Below are 27,339 nucleotides of genomic sequence, written 5' to 3' on the forward strand. Positions count from 1 at the left end.
GCTGAGTGGCTCTGAGTCTGGTGTCCCAGGACTGCTGTTTAATTGGCTTCTCTCCAGTGCCTGCTTACTCTCCAAATTTCCATCTACTGTTCTCAAGCACGACCAGGCTTTCTGTGACTTCGTGGAATGTACTCTTGCTGCCTTCGACAACCAAAACCAGCCTCTGAGGTCATCTCCCATGAAAGGCCTTCCTGGCTCTTCCTCCTCTCTTCCCTGAAAAACCAGAACTCATGCCTCTGTGACCAGGTCCCTGTACTTCATTCTTTTCTCAGCAGAAACCTCCTGGCATTGCTTGTTTACTTGGCAGCTGCCCCTTACTCCCATCAGACCTGGAGCTCCTGAAGGCAAGATGCTTGGTTAATTCCTGCACCTCTCCAACCTTACACCCAGGTTCTGATGGAACGTTATTTTTCAGGGGCAAGAAGCCATGGCTTATATCAGATTTAGGTTAAGAACCAATGTTCCTACTTTACCAGGAACCATAAGATATTATAAGGTACCAAGAAAATAAATCTTTCCAAGTCAGTGGCAAAGATATGACTAATATTAATATATTCTAAACAGCATTCTGTGAATAAGGGAAAGGAGACCCAAGAAAGAAGCCACACACAATATGTACAAGATTCACTTTAAATGGGTTTGAGTCATGTGCAAATGCTGATGCTTCTACAGACCTATGCCTGTTTGAATAAGAAGAGACTCTCAAACACAACATAAATCTGAACTGAGCTTTTTCCTGCAAGTTATAATATTCTGATCAAATAAAATATAATAAAACTCTTGCTTCCCCACAGATGCAGTGTTTCTTTATATTCACAAGGAATGGTATCTTTAATGCCTGGCCACAGGTTTTCTTGAGAGCTGGATTAAATGGATTTATGCATCACAGTCCATAATCAGTTCTTTCCACAGAGCACAAACTTGTCTCCTTTCTGGCATCTCTTTATTCCTTGCAGAGATGCAACATTAAGGAAGGGTTTCTACCAAGAACTGGGTGTTAGGCAGTTCTTCCCCTTGTAATGGGATCTGTGCTGCCCTCCATGATTACTAGAAGAAGACGAACATCTGAGGCATGCAATCTGCTTGGAGTGCATCTATTTATTAACACATAAAGGTACTCAAGGGAACTAGTGATTCACCCAGATATGGATTTCACAGGTTGGAAAAAAAAAAAAAAGTGGCACACCATCAGGGATTTTAGAGATTGAAAAGAGTAGCTCATGATGAGACTGCAACATCACTGTGAAACATTTAACTTTATTAGAAAGTTTAAAGTATACTTATCTGTGCCCTGCAGCTAGGTATAAACAACCATGTATCTCTTTGTAGTAACACAGAGCAGGGATAGGCTTTTCCAATCTGATTTAATCCCTGAGCAGCTATGTGAAAAGTTAACTTTTTAAAAAGCCTGATAAAAAACTACTGTATCAAAACTCTACCAGAATGTTACAGTGACAAATATATCTTTGTACAGAAACACAGAAACTACTTACATTTATTTACAAGCTATTTACCCCTTACTCCCGCTCAGAAAAAATACACATTTCCTGAAACAGTTCAGGAACTTTGAGGTGCACAAAAATGATTAAAAGCTAAATTTTACTTGCCCTAGAGAATGCTGTGCTTAGTCGATTAGTTACGTCCAACTCTTTGTGACCCCATGGATTGTAGCCTGCCAGGCTCCTCTGTCCATGGGGATTCTCTAGGCCAGAATACTGGAGTGGGTTGCCATGCCCTCCTCCAGGGGATCTTCTCAACCCAGGGATTGAACCCAGGTCTCCCACGGGGCAGGCAGATTCTTTACCATCTGAGCCACCATAATTTGCAACATTATGAGAAACATAATACATCACCCCACTCCAAATACTTTTTACTAGTGTGATGAATGTTTTATTAAAAACACAGCAATTTCTTTTACCAAGTCAGGCTACACCTCCTAGGACTCTATTAAATAAGTGAGAAAAATAGTTAAGTTTTTTTCTGAAAAACTTTTCAGAAAGTCAGCACTGGTAAGAACAAGAAACATCTAAGAATTTAATAAGACAGGGTATTTAGGATCTATCAAATCTTCTTTGGCCTTAATGTAACTATTTTTAACAGGAAGAATTCACACATGCCCAGATAGCTGGGAACACTGGCTAAAAGTCTGACTGCTCAGACCCACAGCTGGTGCTGAGGCAAACTTGACAGACACCACTGTGGACACATGAGGCCTAGGAGGGGGTGTCTCACTGAACCAAAATGAAGACACCATCTATTATCTCTGAAGAGTCTCTCAGGCCATTTGGGCCTCTGCTTAAAAGCTGTATGATTCACTGTATGTAATGACCAGAATACTGTATATTGTGTTTAGACCAATTAAGCACAATAAAAGGGCTAATTTTGGCATTTTCCAAGCCAAAGCATTCTCTGGGGAAAGTCTCAGGTTTGATTCCTGGGTTGCGAAGATCCCCTGGAGGAGGAAATGGCAACCCACTCCAGTATTCTTGCCTGGGAAATCCTATGGACAGAGGAGTCTGGAGGGCCACAGCCCATGGAGTTGCAGAGTCGGACACGACTTAGCTATTAAACAACAACGATTTTCAAATTAAATAGCTAAGAAGGACTTTTGGTGTCTTTTCCCTTCTCAAAATATGAGAACAGGAAGTCTGTGAAGACCCTTTAATCCCCTCAGACAAATGTGGAAAATGAGTGTAGAGAGGTGCCAGCAGCAAAGCTAGGATGTCCCCTGGTCCCTAAGAAGAAGGAAAAAGATCATAGGAAATAAGATAAAAGAACATACACACTAGAAGAGGGGATGAGATGAGCCAAGGCTGCCTGGCTTCACCTCCACCCACCCCCCGAGGCCTGGCCAGAAGGGAAATGCCTTAAGTTCAGCTCAGTCACTCCTTAGCTCATGAGTTTATGGACCAGAGAGAGAGAGAAGGCTATGCTGGAGGCCATCACACTACAACCTGAAATCAACCCTGAATGTTTATTGAAAGGGCTGATGCTGAAGCTGAAGCTCCAATACTTTGGCCAGTGGATGTGAAGAACTGACTCATTGGAAAAGACCCTGATGCTGGGAAAGATTGAAGGTGGGAGGAGAAGGGGACGACAGAGGATGAGATGGTTGGATGGCATCACTGACTCAATGGACATGAGTTTGAGCATGCTTTGCAAGATGGTGAAGGACAGGGAAGCCTGCTGTGCTACAGTCCATGGGGTCACAAAGAATTGGACATGACTGAAGGACAACACACAAGATCAGCTTTCCCACTTCAGAAGATACAAATACGTTCACTCAGGAACTTCCCTGAAAACAGGGTGGGGACAGGCGCCTAGCACTTCTTAGCTGTGAAAGCTCCCTGCCCTGGGGTGTGAGATTAGGTGCTCAGCACCTCCCTGTTGAAACAGAAGTTAATCTCTTCTGTTACAAAACTTCATGCAGATAGATGTTCAAACAGATCCAAGGTCAAGAGCTCTGTGACTTCTTGTGGTCCCCCTTCCAGACCATCCCCTGCAGTCTCAAGGACTTGGGGGTTTTGCTGTATCTGATCCATGGCAAATACATAAGCAGTAACACCAACCAAGCACCTTGGTACCCGGTCCACTGCGGCTTATCTCGGGCACACATAGCTCTGGGTACTTTGTTTTCACTTGCTCTGAGCCTCATGACTCCAGCCCTGGAAGTATTATCACTTCCACTTGGCAGATCAAGAAACTGAGGCTCAGAAGTAAAGAAAGTCACCCAAAGTCACCAAGAACCAAAAGCATCATTTTAAAGTCTCCCAGGCCTCTACATGTCTGTGCGCTTCAGTCTGAGGAGTTTAGACAAACAGGCTCTCAAGCTCCTGGAAGCCAGGCATGACCCACCCATAACCACCGTGGCCTCTGTAGGTGCCAACATTTAGAAGTCGCAGCGAGGCCGGCTGCGGCCCGGCTCCTGGCACCAGGGCGGCTCAGTTCCTGGCAGTCCTCAGCTTCTTCCTGAAGAAGTCGGGGGCGGCCTCGTACAGCCACTCGGCATCCACAACGCACAGGTCACGCATGTAGCACTTGTTGGTGAAGAGCAGCTCCGTATACACAACGCAGGCCGGCTTGCAGTGGAAGAGCACGGATGAAGGATGGATGGCCACAGGCTGGTGGGTGTCCGTGGTGGCATAGGACCCGTCCGGCTGCAGCTCAGCGGTGCTCATGAAGAGGCTGTGCGCCAGGCATCGGCGGATGCTCTCCGTGTCCCCTCGGGAGGACAGGATTGGCATGGACATCTGGTTCGGGAGGAAGTGAGACATGGAAAAGACCCCAGACGTGAGCACTGTGCAGCCACCCATGGTACATGGAGCCACACTGCCTACAGCGCAGCCTGGTGCAAGGCCCACAGAGGAGGCGGACATCTGGGGTGGACGCTGACCTCTGGGACAGCCACCTCAGATGCCTGAGGTGAGCATGGGTAGAGGAGCACCACTTCTACTGTCAGTAAAAGATGAGAAAACTCACAAAGCCAAGGGATGGTCTAGCAGGAAAGCCATTCAAGTACAAGAGGGATGAAAAAATGTACGCAACACAGAACACAACAGGCTACTGTGAAAAGTTGTGTGCTCAGTCGCTCGCTCGTGCCCGACTCTTTGCAACCCTATAGACTGTAGCCTGTCAGGGTCCTCCGTCCATGGGATTCTCCAGGCAAGAATACTGGAGTGGGTTGCCATTTCCTTCTCCAGGGGATCTTCCTGAACGAGGGATTGAATCTGCGTCTCCTGTTTTGGCAGGTAGATTCTTTAGCACTGAGTCACCTGGGAAGCCTGGAAAAAAGTTACTTCAGTGCTAACAATAGGCTGCTGGCATTGGACACGGGCCTGGGTAAGGGTGACAACTGTCTCCTAGGGTCATGTGGATGGTCTGCACTGGGGGTGTCTCAGAAGAGGCCTTACACACAGAGATGTCTGGTCACCGCAGAGTTGTTCACGGCAGCAAAACAAGGAGACTCAGTGCTCTACATAGGAGACTGCGAACACAAACTACCCCACCTCTGAGGTAAAACATGGTGCGTCATACAGTCATTGAATATAGAAACATCATGTCCTCTAAGAGGGAGTATAAGCTGATAGGAGACTTTTTGGTGGATGGCTTGGCAATGTCTGTCAAAATCTAAATTCCCCATCCAGAAGTTCATTCTCTGTGCACCAGAGCACAGATGTTTATGCAGGAGTATGATCACTCTAGCACAACCTATATGACCACCACTAGGGACTTGGTTAAATAACTGTAGTGAAGACAGGAGTGAAATGCTACTAAGTCAATAAAAAGAACGATAGACATATACAGGCACTGAGACACAGCCCAGATACAAAGTGAAATTCAAGAAGTACTCCAAGTGGAAAAAAACAAGTTGCAAAACAAAACATACATCAAACTTGTTTAAAAAAGAAAATTTATATATCCACATGTATGCATAGACAAATAAACAAAAACATATATACATAGAAAAAAATTCTAGAAGGATCTACATCAGACTATTGCTTATCTTTGGAGGGGCAAGATTAGAGAAACTTTTATACTTTCTGCACAATATATATTACTATTTTCTTATTTTAATTTTATTATTGGAGTATAATTGCTTTACAATGTTGTGTAGGTTTCTGCTGTATATATATACCATTTTCTGTACTCTATCAACTTGTAACAAGTATGCACTGCTTTTGTAAACTGAAAAGAAATGACAGGTATTTCTACTTAAAAAAAAAACTTAGGAAGAATTCTAATAACATTGGAAAACACTGTTAAAGTTTATAAAAGCTGGATATAAATCATATATACAATGTATTAATAACTATCCATGTAAAAATATATTTAAAACCAGAGCATGAGGAAACAGACCCAACTGGTGAGAGGTGGAGTTGTGGGTAATTTTTACTTTCTTATTTAAAAATTTTCCTACAATGAGAGGTTTTTCTGCAATCACTAGTAATAAGCAATTTGATAATTTTCACCTAGAAAAAGGTGATAGCTTAGCCCCCCAAAGACCAGCAGGAAGAAAAATACCTTTATGCAGATGTCCCTCAGCTGTGCTCTGACTTCAGCTACTAACATCATATTCTTGCTGTTGACAAAGTTCTCTTTGCACCATTCCTGAACAGGGAGAAAAAAAGAGATGTCACAGTCCTCTCGTTTCTACAGAGATAAAAATATAGCACAACTTTTATTTTAATATATTTTTTTAAGTTATTAACCGCTGGACCACCAGGGAAGTCCCAGCATAATTTGTAGAACATAGTTTGAATTCAGAGGAAAAACTGCAGTTGCCAAAAGTAAATATAAGAAAATATCTTTATATCAAAAAGCGTGAACCATATTGAAAACCATAATGGAAAAAGAATGATGACCTTCAGAATATATTAAAAACAAAACAAAACAACACCTACAAATCAGTCAGAAAATGACCAATAATCCAGTAGAGCCACAAAGGATATGGACAGACAACTCACAGAAAATTAACTCAAATGACAATAAACTTAAGCAAAGGTTCTTGGTCTCTAGAGGAATCAAGTCAGTAGTTTCAAATAATTGAGATACTATTTGATGGTTTCAAACTGCAGTGCTGGAGAAGACTCTTGACAGTCCCTTGGACTGCAAGACCAAACCAGTCAATCCTACAGGAAATCAACCCTGAAGAGTCACTGGAAGGACTTATGCTGGAGCTGAAATTCCAATACTCAGGCCAACTGATGCGAAGAGCCAACTCACTGGAAAAGACCCTGATGCTGGGAAAGACTGAAGGCAGGAGGAGAAGGGGGCAATAGAGGATGAGATGGTTGGATGGTATCACCAACTCGATGGACATGAGTTTGAGCAAACTCTGGGAGATGGTGAAGGACAGGGAAGCCCGCAATGCTGCAGTCCATGGGGTCGCAGAGTCAGACACGACTTAACAATTGAACAACAACAACTACTTCACATCCATCAACCGGGAAAAAATGAAAGTCATTTCAGCAAAGTTGGAGAGGCGGGTGGAAATGGGAACTCTTCTGCATGACTCTGCTGGGGGTAAAGAGGTGTTGACACTCTGGGGAAGCTGGATGCAGCTGCTCCTAGACCAGCAGGTCCACTCCTGGGTGTCGGCTCCCAAGAAACCCTCCCCCTTGTGCACAGGAGACCTGGACGGGATGTGCATTATGGGGCCAGAGGCAAAAATAAGCTGCAAAAGGGTAGTGTGAGGAAGCATGTGTAGCATACGATGCTCGTGGACAGGAAGTGAAAGCACGGTGTTGCCCAGGGAGGTCCAGACCCACTTCAGGACAGTGGTTACAGGAGGCAGGGAGGACTACACGAGGAGCAGCTTGGGGCTCTTGCTGTCTCCACAGCATTTATTTCCTTAAAAATAAACTGACGTGGCCTTCCCTGGTGGTCCACTGGCTAAGTCTCTGCACTTCCACTGCAGGAGGCATGGGTTCCATCCCTGGTCAGGGAAGTTCCACATGCCATGCACAGTGGCCAACAAGAGAAAATAAACAAATAAATTGAGGCAAACGGAGCAAAATATTTACAACTATTAAACCTAGGTGGTGGCTTTTTTTTTTTTTTTAAGAACTGACTGCATTAAAACACAAAGTTAAAGTGTGCATGGTATGGCACAATTACTGATTCTTTTGGGAAGGGCAGCCACTCGGCAGGCCAGATCTTAGTTCCCCGACTAAGGATTGAACCCACCTCATGGCAAGTGAGGAGAAGGCAATGGCACCCCACTCCAGTACTCTTGCCTGGAAAGTCCCATGGACAGAGGAGCCTGGTAGGCTGCAGTCCACAGGGTCGCTATGAGTCGGACACGACTGAGCGACTTCACTTTCACTTTTCACTTTCATGCATTGGAGAAGGAAATGGCAACCCACTCCAGTGTTCTGGCTTGGAGAATCCCAGGAACGGGGGAGCCTGGTGGGCTGCCGTCTATGGGGTCGCACAGAGTCAGACACGACTGAAGCAACATAGCAGCAGCAGCAGCAGCATGGCGAGTGAAGGCCTGGAATCCTAACCACTAGGCCAAAAGGGAACTCCCCCAAATATTTTATTTATTTATTTTTAAAATTTTATTGATAAATGAAGGAAGGTATTGCCGTTTTCCATCTTGGTCCCGGGAATGGAAATGTCACATAAGCAAAAGCTGCTGTGAAGAAAGTTAAGGGCAGGTGGGGAAATAAACCATCTTGTAGCCAAGAAATTGGGTCACCAGGTATTAATACTTCATCTGCCCATGTTAAGTACGAGGGAAACACAAGCAGAGAGAAAGGCTGAAATCATGTCTTCCCTGGTAGCGTCTCTGGAATGACACCCAGCATTCTGTGTGGCTCTTCAGAAGGTGCAGCCAAAAAGGGAAGGTACCCTGAAACACAGGACCAAAGGGAGGCCTTGTTTGAGAAGAGGAAGAGGACAAGGCCTACCTTGTTCCCGCCGGTGTTCTTGAAGGTCCGGTAGACACTGAGCAGGGTGAGGTGATCACCCTCGCTGGACACAAACTTCTTCCGCACGCTCTGCACTTCATCCCGCCGGGATGGAGGGTTGTAGAGAACGCTGTCCACGGACAGCAGGGCGACAATGGTCAGTATCTCTTCTGTGCAGTGGAATTTGGGGGACAGGAGGATGGTCTGCAAACCACAATGAAACACTGTGTGAGTCCAGTTTTTTCCTGGCTTCTGAATTTCCATATATTGCTTCTGCAGCTTCCCTTGCAAGGCGAGAAGGGGCAGGTGTTTCTGAAACCACAACAATATGTGCTATGCTCTTTTATATATTTATTTGTATATTATTTTACTTTCTATAGAACAGATAGCTGCCTTTCTTGTATGATCCCATATAGGTACAGCTCATGACTTCATTGGTGGAGGAAATGGCAACCCACTCAAATATTCTTGCCTGGAAAATTCCAGGAACAGAGAAGCCTGTGGGCTACAGTCCAGGGGGTCGCAGAGAGTTGGTCATGACTGAGCGTGCACACGCACATTACTTAACAGGAGCTTGAATTACACAGAACGTAAGTCGAGGTGTGACACAAAGCAGGCGTTGATAATTGTTTAAGAGAAAAGGTGAAGATGAATCTAGAAGCACTGGGCTGAGGAGTCCCCTGTGGGATGGCTGATCTGTAAGGTACAGAGGGGACTGAGAAGAGGGTGTCACTTACTTTGGCAAATTTGGGTTCTAGCGGGAAAGCTGCCATCTTTCTTCCCATTGGAGTTAGGGTGAGCTGGCCATCCCTGTGTTCAAGGGCACCGAGCAGCTCCAGCTGGGCAATGGCCGCCTGGATGTGATCTAGAGAGAGAGACATGAAAAGGAGTCGAACACTCAAAACAGGATGGAGCTGCAGCTGCTTCATCACATCAGCACACTTCTGACAAGCCTAAGTCAAACCACAGTCAAGACCACAACCACAGTCCCCATGAGGTATTTTTCAAAGCTATTCATGACATCACTGTCTTCAGCTCATCTCTTTTCATTTTTTTAATTTTCCAAAAATAATTTTACTTATTTATTTTTGGCTGTGTTGGGTCTTCGTTGCTGCATGGGGCTTTTCTCTAGTTGCAGCGAGCAGGCTTTTCTCTACTGTGTGGGCTTCTCATTGCAGTGGCTTCTCTTGTTGCGGCGCACGGGCTTAATTGCTCTGTGGCATGTGGGATCTTCCTGGACCAGGGATCCAACCTGGGTCTTCTGCATTGGCAGGCGGATTCTTTACCACCAAGCCACCAGGGAAACCCTCAATTCTCTTATTAAATAGTGGCCTGCAATTTGGCGATATGTATGCAAATCTGAAGCCCAGCAAACTTACACTTCTGAATTACACACTCGGACATACCTGAACCTTGTACAGGGACCTGTGTCTCCAGATGGACACACACAATGGAAACACCAGGGGCCTCGGGAGCCCCTGGAGAGAAGGATAGTATTTACTCTTTAATTCCTTTTTAATTTGAACTATGTAAATGTATTACCTATTAAGCATAAAGATGCATGTCTAAGGATGCAATAAATATACATGTACAGAGAAGAACTGATTTATAAAATACATTAAGTGAAAAAAGCAATGTGCCAAGGTCTATCAGGAGAAGAATAAATGCATCTTGGCTTATTCATAGAATGGAATAGTATTTAAGTGATGAAAATACATCAAATGTAAACCTTACAAAACATGACAGATGAAAAGGAAGGTCACCAGAAAATCAAGGCATAAACACGCCAACTGAAATCATGCTTGTGCATGGACTAGGTATTCAAGAAAAGCAAGGGAATCACAGATGAAACTCAGGTGGTGGTGACCTTGAGGGAGGAGTGGGAAGGAGGTGAGGGGCGGGGGGGTGGGAACGGGCATCCCAGGGCTTGGTGGCCCCAGTAATGGACACACAGGTGTGGCTTCACTACGTCTACCTGACATGTATGTTCCTCCTTTTATTTGGTGGTGGTGGTGGGGGGTGTTGTGTGGCATGCAGGATCTTAGTTCCCTGATCAGGGATTAAACCTGTGACCCCGGCATTGGGAGCTCAGAGTCTTAACTACTGGACCACCAGGGAAATCCCTGTTCCTCCTTTATATGTAGGAATTTAGTAACTGATAGAGCAAAAAAGTCTGGAACGGACTGAATGGGTGTTGTTATTTATGTTTTGAAAAGGAGACTGTATGTACTTACCCACATAGATTTTCTCTAGAAGACACTAGGAAATGGCCACAGTGGTGGCTGTGGGGGAGCAAAACTAAGAACCTGAAGATTGTGGAGGGCCATGTCTACCCATCCACTGCTTCCTTTTTTTTAACCAATTGCACATCTTCAAAGAAAAAGAAAATGGTATGTGTTGAAGGGATACCGAGGGCTAACCTACCATGGCAAAGAATCCCAACTATTTTTTCTTCCTCCATGGAGAGATTCCCAGTGAAGGGCAGAGACCCATCAAATTCCAGTTGAAAGCAAAGAAACACAACCTGTTCAGTCCCTTTGCAAAAGTCCAAGTTTGTTGGGGCTGCAGTAACCCGTGGACCCCCCTTGACTACCTTCCCTGGTTCCTGTGACCACGGAACCCACCCGAGATGGTGCCGACATGAAGCCCCTGATTCTGCACCAACGTGGTGTGAATAGCACCGGGTCTCTTCCATGATTCTGAGACTCTTCTCTGAGAGTTAAGATTATACTAAATAACAGGACACCAGGGACTTCCCTGGTGGCTCAGTGGTTAAGAACCCACCTGCCAATGCAGAAGACACGGGTTTGATCCCTGGTCTGGGAAGATCCCACATGCCACGCAGCAACTAAGTCCATGCACCACAACTATTGAGCCTGTGCTCGATGGCCTAGGAGCTGCAATTACTGAGCCCTCACACCCCACAGACTGTGCTCTGCAACAAGAGAAGCCACTGCAATGAGAAAACCAATCACTGCAACTAGAGAGTAGCCCCTCCTCGCCGCAACTAGAGAAAAGCCTGCACAGCAACAAAGATCCAGCACAGCCAAAAATAAACAAATATATAATAATAAAAAAAGGAGAGTGCCAGAAGGCCTGCTGTGTGGAGCCCACTGGCGGTCCCCTTCTGTGTGCCTCACCTGGAGACGGCTTGGACATGAAATCAAAGGTGAGCACGTTTGGGACTTTCATGGCGAGGAGCTGCAGCATCACGCTTGCCAGGTTACACCTGCAAGACGGAGACATAGGTGGTTCATGAGGGCACTTGACCCCCCAGCCAGCAAGGCAGAGCCACCCGCTAAGCAGCGTCAGTGGGAGTAGATACAGGCTGCAGGGACGGGACCTTGGGATGGATGGCAGGTGGGGAGCCCCACTGGCTACCTTTGGATCTCTGGCACCGTCATCTTCTCAAATTTTTCAAATTCATCCTCTGTGTAGAGCCGGTAACAGATGCCACTGTCCTCTCTGCCAGCCCGGCCCGTGCGCTGCCAGGCCTGGGTCTTTGACACCCGCTGCACAGCCAACACCTCCAGGCCACTGTCTGGTGGGAGAACAGTCAAGTCAGAGCTCTGCTCATCATGTGAACAAACTCCTTCTACAACGTAGACAATGAAGAGCACTCCTTGGGATACCAGGAATTCTTTCTGTGACACATGAGTCCAGAAAAACTCAAGGCTACATTGGAAAGTGGGCTTCCCTCGTGGCTCAGTGGTAGAGAATCCGCCTGCCAATGCAGGAGATGTGGGTTTGATCCTTGGGTCAGGAAGATCCCCTGGAGGAGGAAATGGCAACCCACTCCAGTATTCTTGCCTGGAGAATTCCATGGGCAGAGGAGCCTGACAGGCTACAGTCCATGGTATTACAAAGAGTTGGCCACCACTTAGTGACTAAACAACAATATGTCAGAAAGCATGTAACCAGACTGATCTGTGGTGAAAAGAGGCCTCGCCATGAATACCGTGTGAAATCTGTGACTACAGCATCAGAACGACCTTGAGCTTGGGGCAGTGGCCAAAGGAAGTAGATTTCAGAGGCCTTGCCTTAGGTCACAGTTGAAAACAACCCCCGAAGTGGCCTAGGACTCAGGGGTCCTCCAAGACTTGGCATTTTCAGTGCCAAAACTCAGACAGTTTCCAGCAAACCAGGATGGTTGGTCGCCCATTGATCATGACCCCAAAATGAAATGCCTCCAGTCCCGTGTGTGCTACATCCTTGCTCCTGCTCTGTTATAAAAGAGACAGTGTAATGACACTACACCTAGGAGTAAACAAGACTGATTTTCTTGATAAAGGTGTACGCTGTGCCAGACAGTGTGGAGAACCAAGCCCTTCCACATACATGGTCCCTAAGAAACACGTGAAAGTCAGCATCCTTGAATGCTTAGCAGTTCATTTGAAGTGAACATCTGGGAGCTGTCATGTCAGGTGCCTCAAATCCTCCATGGAATAAACGAAGGTAGAAAACAGACCTGAATAAAAATGACTTCAAGCCAGCTGCACACTGCACACAGTCAGGAAACAGCTAGTGCCTTGGCCCAGCTGGGGGTGGGGTCCTGCTTTCTTTCTGGGAGACTGGGGATTGAACCAGCCATGCTCAGGTATCATTTCCTAGGAAGCCTCCGATGTGCTATCAGGCTGTCCCTGGCCTGACAGCCACCATTCTCGCCCACCTTCTGATGGAATTTCAGTCCCTCTGCCCGGGTCCTTGACCCTCTGTCCCCCTCTGTGCCACAGCTGGGCTCTTCTTCCCTGCCTCACATGTCTTTCTGGCCCTGCCTGCTGGATGGGGTGCCTAGTATTCATAGACGTGAAATGCTGAGGTGGGGAAACTGCGGGACCACAGGCTGCTCACTACACAGAGACGAGACGTCAGGGGCTACAAGTTCTCACCAGGGTTATACTTCTTTGCTTTAACCATGCCCGTGTCAACTACATATTTTATTCCTGTAATGGTTATGGAGGTTTCAGCGATGTTGGTTGAAATGATCACTTTGCGATAACCCTAAAAGGAGGAAGAAAACCAAAAAGCCACATGACACACATATGATGCAGAAGTTTGAAAACATATTCCTCATTGCTAACTGTCACAATTCACTCATGATCAAGAAGAGATGACCCGCTATCTGGACAGTTATTAATATTGATGGCTGGGTGAGTACTGGGTTGGGGGGCTGGGTGTGTTTCAGTATTAAAGGCTTATTTTGAGGTGATGAGGGGTGGTGGGATGGGCATTAGAGTCAGGAGGAAGTAGATGTGGCCTGGAATCCTGGCCCTGCCTGGTACCTACTGTGCCCCGTGGGCAAATATCACTTCACCCCTTGGGGCCTTAGGGTTTCTGAACTGGAATGGTGACCAGCCTTTTGGTTCTTGAGAGGATGAGGGACAGTGTCTGTCTGGTGTTGGCACAGTGCCTGGCACAGCAGGGGTACCTGGGAAACATATGATGGACATGTGCTTGTTTACTGTGGACCCTGGGAGAGTCACTCAGGGAGCTTCCGGCTTCTGCTTACGTCTCTCCCTCACCCCCAGACAACTGTCTCCCTGTTCCTACCATGGGAGAGCCATGTCTACAGCCCTGCATTACATGCTTGCATCTTTCCAGCTTGTGAGAGAGATACCTGGGCACCCTGTCCACACATCTTATCTGGTGCCTGCTGATAGGGGCACAGGCCCCACTGGTGCATCCGTCTGGGTACCCAGGGACGGGGCTGGGCAGGAGACAGGGTGCACTCACCTTTGGGGCCCCCTGGAAGACGCGCAGCTGCTGGGCGTAGGGCAGGGAGGCATAGAGTGGAAGGACCAGCATGGAGGGGCAGCCATCTGGGAGGTGCTTGGCGATGTCCCGGCAGGTCTTACTCATGGCTTCGATCTCCTCCTGCCCAGTGAGGAACACCAGGATGTCATGCGAGGAGGGGGCTTCCTACAGAGAAGGCAGAGTGGGGTTACTGGGGTTACTGGGCCTTTACAGATGTGCAGATGGCACAGAACAGAACAATGATCATTAATGAAGTTTCCCAGTTATTCTTAACTTTGGAGCTGTAACTGCGCCTAGATATTGGTGTCGCCCCTGGGGGAAAAAAAAAAACTTCACCAAATGCACAGCTGCATCTTATTCAAGTTAGCCAGCTATGTTTAAAAATGAATTAAGGGGGGAAAAAAAGAGACATAATAAAAAATTAAGGGGATTTTGAAAGGAAATCACCAGATTGCTTTTGCAACAAGAACAATGCCATGAAAAAGCACAACCACACAAGCAAATAAAATCTGCCTGGAACTGCTTTCCTTTCATAATCATCTTGAAAGATGAAGCTGACAAAGGAGACAACTTAGAGAAACCCTGATCCATGAAAATGGCCAGAGGCTGGAAAAGGAGCCCTTATTGAATGAGGCCATCAAACATGCTTTCATAAACCCCCAAAGCACCCAGAACTTGGGCAAGAGCTTGGTATCTCAGGTTTAACTGGGTCCTTCACCTTGAGAAGGGAAGAACATCTACGTGTTAAGTACATATACCCATTGGACCCAATCTTCTTTGAAGTCTGTTTAGATACATTAATTTGTAGAGTGCCTGTTCGGCAAAATAACTGAAAAATGTTCAATAATTATCTGTATTTATGAAGATGTGCAAGTTGCTCACTCATGTCCAACTACCTATATTTGTATGTATGTGTACATATAATAAAGGCAGATATGGCTCAGACAATAAAGAATCTGCCTGCAATGTGGGAGACCCGGGGTTTGATTTCTGGTTCAGGAAGATTCCCTGGAGAAGGAAATGGCAACCCATTCCAGTATTCTTGCCTGGAGAATTCCATGGACAGAGGAGCCTGGCAGGCTACAGTCCATGGGGTTACAAAGAATCAGACATGACTGAGTGACTAACACCACATTTTTTTCTTTCTGTGTATACAATATGGCTATGTTTGCATACATGTATCTATGTCTTTATGTGTGTGCATATACTTTTTTAGCTCAGTGTTAAGAGGACAAATGTTCAGAGGTACACACATGCAGAGAGGATAAAATCTAAAACAATAAAAGCTTCATCACTAGGAGGACTCATCAAAGCTATTATATAACTTGAGGGCACCACAGGTATCATTCATAAAATATCCTTATCTCAAGTTCGCTTCTGGCAGCTAAACAAGGCTGACTGGGACTTCCCTGGTAGTCCGATAGTTAAGAATACACCTTTCAATGTAGGGGACATGAGTTTGATCCCTGGTTGGGGAACTAAGATTCCACGTGCTATGGGGCAACTAAGCCCTCGAGTGGCCAACTACCAGCCTGTGTTCCGCAACTAGAAAGTCTGTGCACGGCAACCAAAGATGGTGTGTGCCACAACTAAGACCTGAAGCAGCCAATTAAATAAATAAATACGTATTTTTAAAAAGCTGGCTTCTAGATATTTTCAGAAAGTTAATGGGAAGGTAAAAACAGTCAATTATATACAAGTTAAACCAAAAAATGAGGAGATACACTCAAATTTTTAAATAAATGTTTACCAAAATGAAAAAACTGTTGAAATGTTTCTCTAATACATTTTTTTAAAAACTCTAAATTGCACCCCATTATTGGCTAATACACCAACTTTTTATTTTTTCAATGAGACAGAATATCACATGGAGTAAAAGGAGGCAGTGTTTCCTAAGACTCCTTTCTACTCAGTTCTACACGTGGTGTCCTGGTTGCAACACAAAATATGCTTCTGACTGGGGGTTCTGATCACATTATGCGCATGGGCCACTGCTCTAACACATGGAGGTTTTCCAGCTCAGTTGAAGAAACATGCTGGTCAGGGTTTAATTTTTTTTTTTTAGAGGAAAAGAGACATTGTAAAAAAGTATAACAACGCGGACATGGCAAACAAATTCCTTATTCACCTAAAGAACACAGCTTACAAAGTAGTTTGGTCCAGCAGCTTTTCTTCTCAAGGCTGACTGTTTAAGGTCAAACAGGCCTTTCCAGGAATCTGCTCCACGCTGCCTACCTGGTGGATCTGGAAGACGGAGACCAGGGCAGCATGCAGGTAATCGTGCTGGGGCTGCTTGGTGTAGAAAATCTGGATCGGGTGCTGCCGGCCCTCCAGGTAGAGGACGGGGGCTCCACTGAAATACTGGGAGAACAGGTCCACGTCCATCGTGGCTGACATCACAATCACCTGCCGGCGAGAAGGGCGCAGAGGATAGGAGAAAGGCTCGGGCCAGCCTTTCTGAGCCCTGCCAAGCCCTGAGGGCTGCTTGGGAGGCCGTGCTCCCCTCCCCTCCCCCCAGCACCTTTGCCCTGAGTCCCGCAGCAGAACAGCTGCACCCACTTTGAGAGGCAGCTTCCCCAGCTCCTTTCGCCTCTTCTGTGCAGCTTTCACCACCCCGAAGAGCACATCCGTGTGGATAGTCCGCTCATGGGCTTCATCCAAAATGATGCAGCTGTACCTCCGGAGCAAGGAGTCCGAAATGGCCTCACGCAAGAGCATGCCATCGGTCAGGAACTTAATCTTCGTGTCGTCTGAGGTGACATCGTCGAAGCGCACCGTATAGCCGACCTGTCCGGAGACACCACTCATTCATCCAGCAAACGTGTCTGCTGCACCCAGTGTACCCAGCGTGGCGCCAGGCACTGGTGCTAGTGTACTGAACATGACCCACTCCAACCCTACCCTGCTCCCAGGATAACGGACAAGCGCCCTCAACTGCAACAATGAGAAACTCTGCAAAGAATGTAACACTAGTCCCCTCCCCTCAGCCACTTCAAGAGAAGCTACATACACAAGTGAAAAGAAGCCCAAGATGTTTTTAAGTCAAATGCATGAACACAAATAAATCTGACTTATATACACTTCTGGAACTCATTCTCAATAACCACCTATATGCTAGAAAATGGTTACAAGTTTGTAGAAAGATATATAGACAAGAGACCTAACAAGTGTTACTGAAGCCTTAAAAGTGCTCAAGGAAAACAACTAATTTATCCTACTTGCCAACAGACTTTGAAAGCAAAGCAAATGGGACTGACAGACCCTCTGATCTCTAAGAAACTAATAAAGAACTCTGAATCTGAAACAACTGTGGCAAGAAAGAAACTTGGAGTAAAAAAAAAAGAAAGAAGCTTGAGATGTATAAGTAGTCTTGTTTAGAAAAATAAAAAAGTCAGGGAGGTGGCAAAGGAGAGGAGGGCGGAGTGAGGTGTGGGGGACCAAGAACTGTTAGTAAAAAAGAAGTTAGGTACCAGCTTCCCAAGTTCTGTTCTCTTCTCATCAGAGACTCTGGTAGCCAGAGAGATGGCAGCCACTCGGCGAGGCTGGGTCACAGCAATGATGGCCTGGCGGCCGATCCCTCCTTCGTACAGGTACTGAGGGATCTGTGTTGTCTTCCCTGAGCCTGTTTCCCCTAGGAAAGAAAACAAGTCTCATTTAAACCTCAACTGAAACAAACTTCACCAAAAAAAAACCAGATCAAAGTCAGAAGGAAAAGACAAGAAAAATACTCAAGGGACCTTCCTAGCACTCCCAATGCAGGGGGCTTGGGTTCAATCCCTGGTCAGGGAATTAGATCCTGCATGCCACAACTACAGATCCCTATGCTGCAACTAAGACCCGGCACGACAAAATAAAATATATAAATATTAAAGAAAAGAAAGAAAATAAGTTGATAAAAGTCATTGGAAAATGTGCACCCATGAATACTGCTAGTGGAGTGTTAACTGGAATTGCTTCTCAGAAGGTCAAACTATAGTAGGAAAATCTTTAAAATGTATACCCTTGACCCACAATTCCACTTGCAGGAACTGACTCTAAGGAAATAATGATGTGCATAAAGAATCAGCTTCAAAAGTGTTTTATTCAACTTTGCTCATGACAGTTAAATTTGGAAACAATGTAAATGGTTAGCAATAGTAACTGGTACAGTAAAGACATACAGTGAAATACAGCTGTGATATAAATTGTCCTACCTTTAGAAGGGATGAGATGTAAGTGTACTGACATAAAGAGACATCTGTTCTGACACTGCAGCCATAGCTGACTCCTCACCCAACCTGCCACCTCCTTTCAAACCCTCTGCCTTTGCCCACTCGATTATGAAGTATCTGCTCCCACACTGCCTGTGTGACAAACTCCACAAGATGAATTAGACCTCAAACTTTCTCCCCAAGGGCTGCACCCACCTCCTCTGTGTTCCTTAGTGCCTCGTTCATCTCTCCTCCATCACTGATCACTCTACACTGTGTGAAAGCATTGAAACGTTTCTGTTTGCCTCCAGCATCAGAAGTCCTGGGAGGACAGAAGCCCGTCTCTTTCATGTACCTGAGCACTACATATACAGTAAGCACCCCACCTTATTACTACTGAAGAAGGAATTCATAGGGCCTGGACTCCATCTGAGGCCTGTTCTTGCTGATCACATTCGGCCACCTCTCTAATGGACTCTGAACTCTGTGCTCAGTGCCTGTGGAAACGACAATAGAAGGATAAGACCCCCTCTGGACAGGGGAATCTTGAAGATTGTATCCAGGTTACTCATCACCTAAGAGAAAACATACACTGATCCCCCTACCTCCGGACAGGTCATAAATTTTTTTCTGTAACCTCGAGCTTATTGATTATTGACTGTTTGAACACATAACACATGAATGATGGGGTTATTGTGATTGTATTTACCTTTCCTTTGTTTATGTAAGTCACAAGGAAATTGGGTGGTGGGTTCAGACACGTACACATGGGGTATAAAAGATTTTCACAAATGCTGGTCAGGGTCCTTGGCTAAGAGGAGACTCTGCCTTGGGCCCACCGGTGTAATAAACTGCACTTCACTATCTGCATCATCCTTCTGAGTGAGCTTGTTTCCCGGAAAGCATGGCTATAACACTACCCTCCTGTGTTTCCTTCCCAGCTCCCAACCAGAACAAAGAACTGTAAGCCTGGGCATCCCTCTCTCCACAACTACCACTACCCACCCCCCACCACCGACTTCACTGAGTCCTACAGGCCCATCGTCCTTCCATTTTCTCTCCTATGGCTCATCCTTCCTGACCTGGACGTGAATCATGGATGAAGAACTTGATTATCTTGCACTTCTCCTACTGAGATCATCAGGCAAAATCCAAACTTTGATCACGGTCTCCCTGCCCATCTCTTCTGCTCCTACACCAAGAAACAGCACTGGGGACTTCCCTGGTGGTCCAGTGGTTAAGAATCCGCCTTCTAAGGCAGGGAATGCAAGTTCAATCCCTGGTGGAAGTAGGATCCTACATGCTGTGAAGTGACTACGCCCAAGCGCCGCAACTACTAAGCTGGAGCTCTAGAGTCCGTGCTCTGCAACCAGAGAAGCTGGAGCACCACAACCAAAAACCTCACGCAGCTAAAATAAAAAAAAAAAAAGAAAGAAACTGAGCATCACTATAGTAAAATAACCCAACTGGGCCGACAACGACCTTAGTTTGCCATGGGGTCAAATGCACCTGGGTGCCAGCACCACAGCTGATCCTTGTTCTTGTTTTTGCAGCCCCTTTCCTCTGTCCCCATCCTCCCCAAGGACCCCGTAAGTTCCATTCTCAGCAGAGCTCCCGCACCTACTTCATAGAAAAAGTGAAATTCTCAAAGACAGTCTCCCTTCATCTCCTTCTACAAGCTCTTCTGCAGTCACCCCATTCTTACCACCTTCCTCCAGCCCCCTAACCTCTTGCATGGCCTTCCTCCTATTCCAGGCCAGCGCTAGATCTAACCCTTGTTGCCAAAGGCCTCCCTTCCCCATGCCCGCCGTCTCTGCTGTTAGTGCCCACTTTCCATCTTCAGCCTCGTTCTCTACTGACTTCTTCCCCTTAACGTATGAAGACCTGCAAGTTCCGCTAGGCCCCCCTGCTTCTCCAAACAGAAATCGGTTCCCACTGCCTTCATGACCTCCTCACTTCCAGCCCAATGACAAATCAGCTCCCATCTCACAGCTCTGCCAAAACAGCGCTCACCTCCATCCCCAATCAATAACTCCCACCCAATCCAGTGGGTTTTTTTGGGTCCCTACTTAACTGGACTTCATTTTTGCATTTGTTCACTCCCTTCTTCTTACAACTCTGTTCCTTAGTCTTATCAGCTCTTCTGGATCTCCTTCCTTCTTTGGAGGCTCATCCTCTCCCTCCTTCAGGGGCTCCTCTTACTTAAAACGCTGGGGATCAAAGCCCCTTGCAATAGGTTCCCAGCCCTCAACTCGGCCTCAATTACTGCATCAGAAACTACTTCTCCCCTCAGACTGTACTGTCTCGTCTTCACTTCGTCTCTTATACCGCAGGCTCTCTCCTCTGTGTCCAACGCCTTTCTAGGTCCACCCCCTCGCTGTCCCCTCCGGACCGGCTCAGATCCACTTTTCTAAACTCCCTCGTCTCCGGTGCATCCCTCTACCCTTCCGGCCCAGAAGGCGAGTTTTTGCCTAACGCGTGGTCACTCGCCCTGACTGTGAGCACCTCCAGAAAGGGGGACTGTCCGACTCTCTTCCGAGGCCCCTCTTCTGGCCCCAAACAGAAATAGGCGGTCAGGTTTGTTGCAGAAACGGATGAAAAGACGGTGAGAAGCACCTAAGAAAAGCTGTTCTCTCAAGAGAACGAACGGGGAGCGAAGAAGGACCCGCTGGCACGGGCACTCACCGATAAGGACGGCGCTGTCCAGGTTTCGGAGCTGGGCCAACAGCTGGCCTCGCGCCTGGAAGATGGGCAGATTCCGGCGCTGCTGCTCCACGGCCTCGGGGTAGGGACTGGCCGAGGGCTGGGCCAGGGGCGGCTGCTGCCTCCGGCCTCCACTTCCTCCGCCGCCGCCCGCGGCCAGCAGCATCACCACACGCCGCCCGGGAGGGCAGGATCCGGCGCGGCTCGGAGGCCCGGCGCTCGGCCGGAATTTCTTGGCCGGCGGGAAGCCCGCCTCCTCGGGCATGTCGGGAGGGCACCGCGACGGGAGGCGCCGCAACGCGAGGCGCGAGGGCAGGCAGCTCCCGCGGCTCTCGAGAGCAGACAACTAGTGCGCACCGCCCCTTCCCGCCACGTGCTAGCGGCTCCCAGCGACGCGGCTCACCTCACGGCCACCGGCAGCCTTTCAGGGGACTCCAACTCCCAGCATGCACTTGAGAGCGTGGCGAGACTTTCACTTCCTGAGGTCGGGGAGAGCAGGGTCTGAGGTACAACGGGAAAAAGATCCGGAGCGACAACAGTGAAAGACGGTGTGTGCGGTTCCGTGGAACCTTAACTGCATAGCAACCACGGGTTTCTTGTCTGTTTTGTTGTCCTGATAACACTATTTCTTTCCAGTAAACACATGTTTCCCTTTTCTCTCCCACAGTAATACTCGCTCTTCAAGAAAGTGTTTAATTTTGTAAAATTAATGAGGAATACACAAGTGAAAGTCGTTCAGTTGCGTCTGACTCTTTGTGATCCCATGGACTATACTACTGTTCATGGAATTCTCTAGGCCAGAATACTGGAGTGGGTAGCCTTTCTCTTCTCCAGGGTATCTTCCCAACCCAGGGATCGAACCCAAGTCTCCCTCATCGCAGGCGGATTCTTTATCAGCTGAGCTACAAGAGAAGCCCAAGAATATTGGAGTGGGTAGTCTATCCCTTCTCCAGCGGATCGTCCCAACCCAGGAATCCAACTGGGGTCTCCTGCATTGCAGGTGGCTTCTTTTCCAACTGAGCTATCAGGGAAGCTCTGTGAGGAACACAGAAGCATTTGCATTATTTAGTCCTCCAAACAACTGATGTTATATACTAGATACTAATGTCATCCCCATTTTACAGACGAAGAAACTGAGACTCTGAGATGACTCAGATGTCACAGTAACTGAAGGTTGAAAAGGATACTTACTGGTGATCATCTTGTGTTACAGAAAAAGAAGGAAATGCATGATACATTATAGGACAATCATACATTCTCCTCAGAAAGTTGCTATCCCAGTGGACGTGATCTGCTCCTGTAATACAACCAGGGGAAGAAGAAGTCTGATGGAACTAAAACTGTCTTTTCCCCTTCCTTTCCCTGACTATTCCTGCCAGACTCTCAGGTTCTTTACAGGACTCCCAGTCTCATCATACACATGACAATCAATGAAAAGATTTAGAACTCCAGCAGGAAATAGGATATAATTAGTTCCTCCTTCCCCTCCTAAATTCAAAACTCTTAGAGGATTTGCTAATTCACCACAGAAAGACTGGCAAATAGCTGTTTGCTCTGCGTACAGGAAAAGCGATTTCCAGAGAATTCATGGTAAGGTTCAACTCACTTTAAAGACATCAGGCACCTTCTAAAGTTCATTTCCATGAGACTTTCCCTGTTTGTGAACCTGTTAAAAATTCTCCTTCCCCTTTCCTCCAGATCAGAGGTAATTTTCCTCTAGTTGTTGATGGTATAGTGACCAGGGGCTACTGAAAATGTGCATGTTGAACTAATAGCAGATATGTATTTAAGAATGTGTGTGTTCAGTTGTTCAGTCATATCTGACCCTTTGTGACCCCATGGACTGTAGCCTGCCAGGCTCCTCTATCCATGGAATTCTCCAGGCAAGAATACTGGAATGGGTTGCCATTTCCTTCTTCAGGGGCTCTTCCCGACCCAGGGATTGAACACGCATCTCTTGTGTCTCCTGCATTGGTAGGCAGATTCTTTATTACTAGCACCACCTGGGAAACCCGTATTTAAGGATAAATTGACTTTTAATTCCTTTCCCCTAAATATTAATTTAGAAAGTCAACCCAAAACTAAAAGGGAAATAACTGTCTTAGTCTTTCCAGGTTGCTATTACAGAATACCACAGACTGGGTGGCTTATAAATAACAGAAATTTATTGCTTGCAGCTCTGCAGGTGCCAGCCTGGTTGCCTTTTGGTGAGGGCCATCTTCCTGGTTCATTGCTGTTACTTTATATATCATATATGGCTGCCTCAGGTCTTAGTTGTAGCATGTGGGATCTTTTGTTGCTGTGCGTGGACTCTCTAGTTGTGGCGTGTGCTCAATAGTTGTGGCACGTGGGCTAAGTTGTTCTGTGGCATGAAGGATCTTTAGTTCCCCCACTGGGGATCCAATCCTCGGAGTCTTAACCACTGGACCACCAGGGAAGTCCTGCTGACACCTTTCTGCTGTGTCCTTACTTGATGGAAGGGGCTTGGAATCTCTCTGGAGCTATTTTATAAGGAATTAATCTCACTCGTGAGGCTTCCACTTTGTGACTGAAGCACCTCCCAAAGGCCCCACTTCCTAACACCATCACGTCAATCATGAGGATTGCAGCATGAATTTTGCAGGGACATAAATATTCACTAGACCATAGTGATATCTAAATGGTCATCTGAGTTAAATTCACCCATTCCAGTCCATTTTAGTTTGCTGATTCCTAAAATGTCAATGTTCACTCTTGCCGTCTCCTGTTTGATCACTTCCAATTTGTCCTGATTATGGACCTAACATTCCAGGTTCCTATGCAATATTGCTCTTTACAGCATTGGACCTTGCTTCCATCACCAGTCATGTCCACAACTGGATGTTGTTTTTGCTTTGGCTCCACCTCTCCATTCTTTCTGGAGTTATTTCTCCACTGATCTCCAGTAGCATATTGGGCACCTACCGACCTGGAGAATTCATCTTTCAGTGTCCTATCTTTTTGCATTTTCATGCTGTTCATGGGGTTCTCAAGGCAGGAATACTGAACTGGTTTGCCATTCCCTTCTCCAGTGGACCACATTTTGTCAGAACTCTCCACCATGACCCGTCGGTTTTGAGTGGCCCTACACGGCATGGCTCATAGTTTCATTGAGTTAGACAAGGCTGTGGTCCGTGTGATTAGACTGGTTAGCCATAATAGTCAACAAGAGTCCGAAATGCAGTACTTGGATGCAATCTCAAAAACGACAGAATGATCTCTGTTTGGTTCCAAGGCAAACCATTCAATATCACCATAATCCAAGTCTATGCTTGGACCAGTAATGCTGAAGAAGCTGAACAGTTCTATGAAGACCTACAAGACCTTCTACAATTAACACTCCAAAAAGAAGTCCTTTTCATTATAGGGGACTGAAATGCAAAAGTAGGAAGTCAAGAAACACCTGGAGTAACAGGCAAATTTGGCCTTGGAGTACACAGAATGAAGCAGGGCAAAGGCTAATAGAGTTTGCCAAGAGAACGCACTGGTCATAGCAAATACTCTCTTCCAAAAACACAAGAGAAGATTCTACACTTAGACATCACCAGATGGTCAACACCAAAATCAGATTGATTATACTCTTTGCAGCCAAAGATGGAGAAGCTCTATACAGTTAGCAAAAACAAGACCGGGAGCTGACTGTGGCTCAGATCATGAACTCCTTATTGCCAAATTCAAACTTAAATTGAAGAAAGTAGGGGAAACCACTAGACCATTCAGGTGTGACCTAAATCAAATCCCTAATGATTATACAATGGAAGTGAGAAATAGGTTTAAGGGACTATATCTGATAGACAGAGTGCCTGATGAACTATGGATGGAGGTTCGTGACATTGTACAGGAGACAGGGAGCAAGACCATCCTCAAGAAAAAGAAATGCAAAAAAGCAAAATGGCTGTCTGAGGAGGTCTTACATAGCTGTGAAGAGAAGAGAAGCCAAAAGCAAAGGAGAAAAGGAAAGATATACCCATTTGAATGCAGAGTTCCAAAGAATAGCAAGGAGAGATAAGAAAGCCTTCCTCAGTGATCAATGCAAAGATATAGAGGCAAACAATAGAATGGGAAAGACTAGAGATCTCTTTAAGAAAATCAGAGATACCAAGGGAAACTTCCATGCAAAGATGGGCTCAATAAAGGACAGAAATGGTATGGACCTAACAGAAGCAGACGATATTAAGAAGAGGTGGCAAGAATACACAGAAGAACTGTACAGAAAAGATCTTCACGACCCAGATAATCATAATGGTGTGATCACTGACCTAGAGCCAGACATCCTGGAATGCAAAGTCAAGTGGGCCTTAGGAAGCATCACTACGAACAAAGCTAATGGAGGTGATGGAATTCCAGTTGAGCTATTTCAAATCCTAAAAGATGATGCTGTGAAAGTACTGCACTCAATAAGCGAGCAAATTTGGAAAACTCAGCAGTGGCCACAGGACTGGAAAAGGTCAGTTTTCATTCCAATCCCAAAGAAAGGCAATGCCAAAGAATGCTCAAACTACCGCACAGTTGCACTCATCTCACACCCTAGAAAAGTGATGCTCAAAATTCTCCAAGCCAGGCTTCAACAATACATGAGCCGTGAACTTCCAGATGTTCAAGCTGGTTTTAGAAAAGGCACAGGAACCAGAGATCAAATTGCCCACATCTGCTGGATCATCGAAAAAGCAAGAGCGTTCCAGAAAAACATCTATTTCTGCTTTATTGACTATGCCAAAGCCTTTGACTGTGTGGATCACAATAAACTGTGGAGAATTCTGAAAGAGTTGGGAATACCAGACCACCTGACCTGCCTCTTGAGAAATCTGTATGCTGGTCAGGAAGCAACAGTTAGAACTGGACATGGAACAACAGACTGGTTCCAAATAGGAAAAGGAGTACATCAAGGCTGTATATTGTCACCCTGCTTATTTAACTTATATGCAGAGTACATCATGAGAAACGCTGGGCTGGATGAAGCACAAGCTGGAATCAAGATTGCCGGGAGAAATATCAGTAACCTTAGATATGCAGATGATACCACCCTTATGGCAGAAGTTGAAGAAGAACTAAAGAGCCTCTTGATGAAAGTAAAAGAGGAGAGTGAAAAAGTTGGCTTAAAGCTCAAGATTCAGAAAACAAAGATTATGGCATCCAGTCCCATCACTTCATGGCAAATAGATGGAGAAACAGTGGAAACAGTGTCAGACTTTATTTTTTTGGGCTCCAAAATCACTGCAGATGGTGACTGCAGCCATGAAATTAAAAGACACTTACTCCTTGGAAGGAAAGTTATGACCAACCTAGACAGCATATTAAAAAGCAGAGACTTTGCCAACAAAGACTTTGCCAACAAAGGTCCGTCTAGTCAAGGCTATGGTTTTTCCAGTAGTCATGTATGCTTGTGAGAGCTGGACTGTAAAGAAAGCTGAGCGCCAAAGAATTGATGCTTTTGAACTGTGGTGTTGGAGAAGACTCTTGAGAGTCCCTTGGACTGCAAGGAGATTCAACCAGTCCATCCTAAAGGAAATCAGTCCTGAATGTTCATTGGAAGGACTGTTGTTGAAGCTGAAACTCCAATACTTTGGCCACCTGATGGGAAGAGCTGACTTATTTGAAAAGAACCTGATTTTGGGAAAGATTGAAGACAGGAGAAGGGGACGACAGAAGATGAGATGGTTGGATGGCATCACTGACTCAATGGACATGAGTTTGAGTAAACTCCAGGGGTTGGTGATGGACAAGGAGGCCTGGCGTGCTGCAGTCCATACGGTCGCAAAGAATTGGACACGACTGAGCAACTGAACTGAACTGCTGCTGCTGCTGCTGCTGCTGCTAAGTCGCTTCAGTCGTGTCCGACTCTGTGCGACCCCATAGACGGCAGCCCACCAGGCTCCGCCGTCCCTGGGATTCTCCAGGCAAGAACACTGGAGTGGGTTGCCATTTCCTTCTCCAGTGATTGCAAGGGAAAAGTGAAAGTGAAGTCGCTCAGTCGTGTCTGACTCTTAGCGACCCCATGGACTGCAGCCTACCAGGCTCCTCTGTCCATGGGATTTTCCAGGCAAGAGTACTGGAGTGGGGTGCCATTGCCTTCTCCGGAACTGAACTAAGTGATATCTAAATATTAAGTTTCAAATCACAGACCTAGAATATAAAAAAGACCTCAGTCCTTTTTCCCTGCTGGGCTTTCCAAAGTAAGGGAGGAGAGACAGGCTGTACACGGTTACAAGAGTACCTGGCAGCTGATATCAACAAGTGAAATAGCCTCTTAATAGAGCACAGAT

At 46.3% G+C, this 27,339-nt stretch overlaps 1 protein-coding gene and 1 long non-coding RNA gene across 8 annotated transcripts; one reads left to right on the forward strand and one right to left on the reverse strand.

The window, feature by feature from the left end:
• Window positions 1-1,237: 1,237 nt before the first annotated feature.
• DHX33 (DEAH-box helicase 33) lies at window positions 1,238-21,413 on the reverse strand. 7 transcript variants are annotated; one of them, XR_014079246.1, is made up of 14 exons: window positions 21,041-21,413; window positions 18,742-18,852; window positions 17,636-17,796; window positions 16,725-16,952; window positions 16,401-16,571; window positions 14,145-14,330; window positions 13,301-13,412; window positions 11,793-11,952; window positions 11,552-11,640; window positions 9,149-9,276; window positions 8,412-8,615; window positions 6,022-6,108; window positions 2,509-4,250; window positions 1,238-1,715 (listed from the first exon to the last, which is right to left on the reverse strand). XR_014079246.1 is itself a non-coding variant. In XM_081579074.1 (13 exons), exons 4-13 carry the CDS (start codon window positions 16,881-16,883, stop codon window positions 3,942-3,944), a joined length of 1,605 nt encoding a protein of 534 aa, XP_081435200.1. In that variant the 5' UTR covers window positions 16,884-16,952; window positions 17,636-17,796; window positions 18,742-18,852; window positions 21,041-21,413; the 3' UTR covers window positions 1,238-3,941. The 7 variants fall into 7 exon arrangements, 3 of the variants coding, with proteins under 3 accessions (XP_081435200.1, XP_081435198.1, XP_081435199.1); XR_014079247.1 differs by having other exon boundaries at window positions 2,491-4,250; XR_014079244.1 differs by lacking the exon at window positions 18,742-18,852.
• LOC145541745 (uncharacterized) lies at window positions 21,042-25,551 on the forward strand. Its single transcript, XR_014079251.1, has 2 exons — window positions 21,042-21,606; window positions 21,726-25,551. It is a non-coding gene; the product is annotated as an uncharacterized LOC145541745 (long non-coding RNA).
• Window positions 25,552-27,339: the final 1,788 nt, after the last annotated feature.

Source organism: Giraffa tippelskirchi, chromosome 3, assembly GCF_054371585.1.
Source record: "Giraffa tippelskirchi isolate mGirTip1 chromosome 3, T2T-mGirTip1v1.2.pri, whole genome shotgun sequence".
NCBI lineage: Eukaryota > Metazoa > Chordata > Mammalia > Artiodactyla > Giraffidae > Giraffa > Giraffa tippelskirchi.

Coding starts and splice junctions, on each gene's coding strand:
- DHX33 (XM_081579072.1), bottom strand. CDS start 21,323: ATGCCCGAGGAGGCGGGCTTCCCGCCGGCCAAGAAATTCCGGCCGAGC. Junction 16,572..16,724: donor TGGGGAAGCTGCCTCTCAAA/GTGGGTGCAGCT, acceptor TCTCGCCGGCAG/GTGATTGTGATGTCAGCCAC. Junction 6,109..8,411: donor AGAACACCGGCGGGAACAAG/GTAGGCCTTGTC, acceptor CTCCCTGTTCAG/GAATGGTGCAAAGAGAACTT.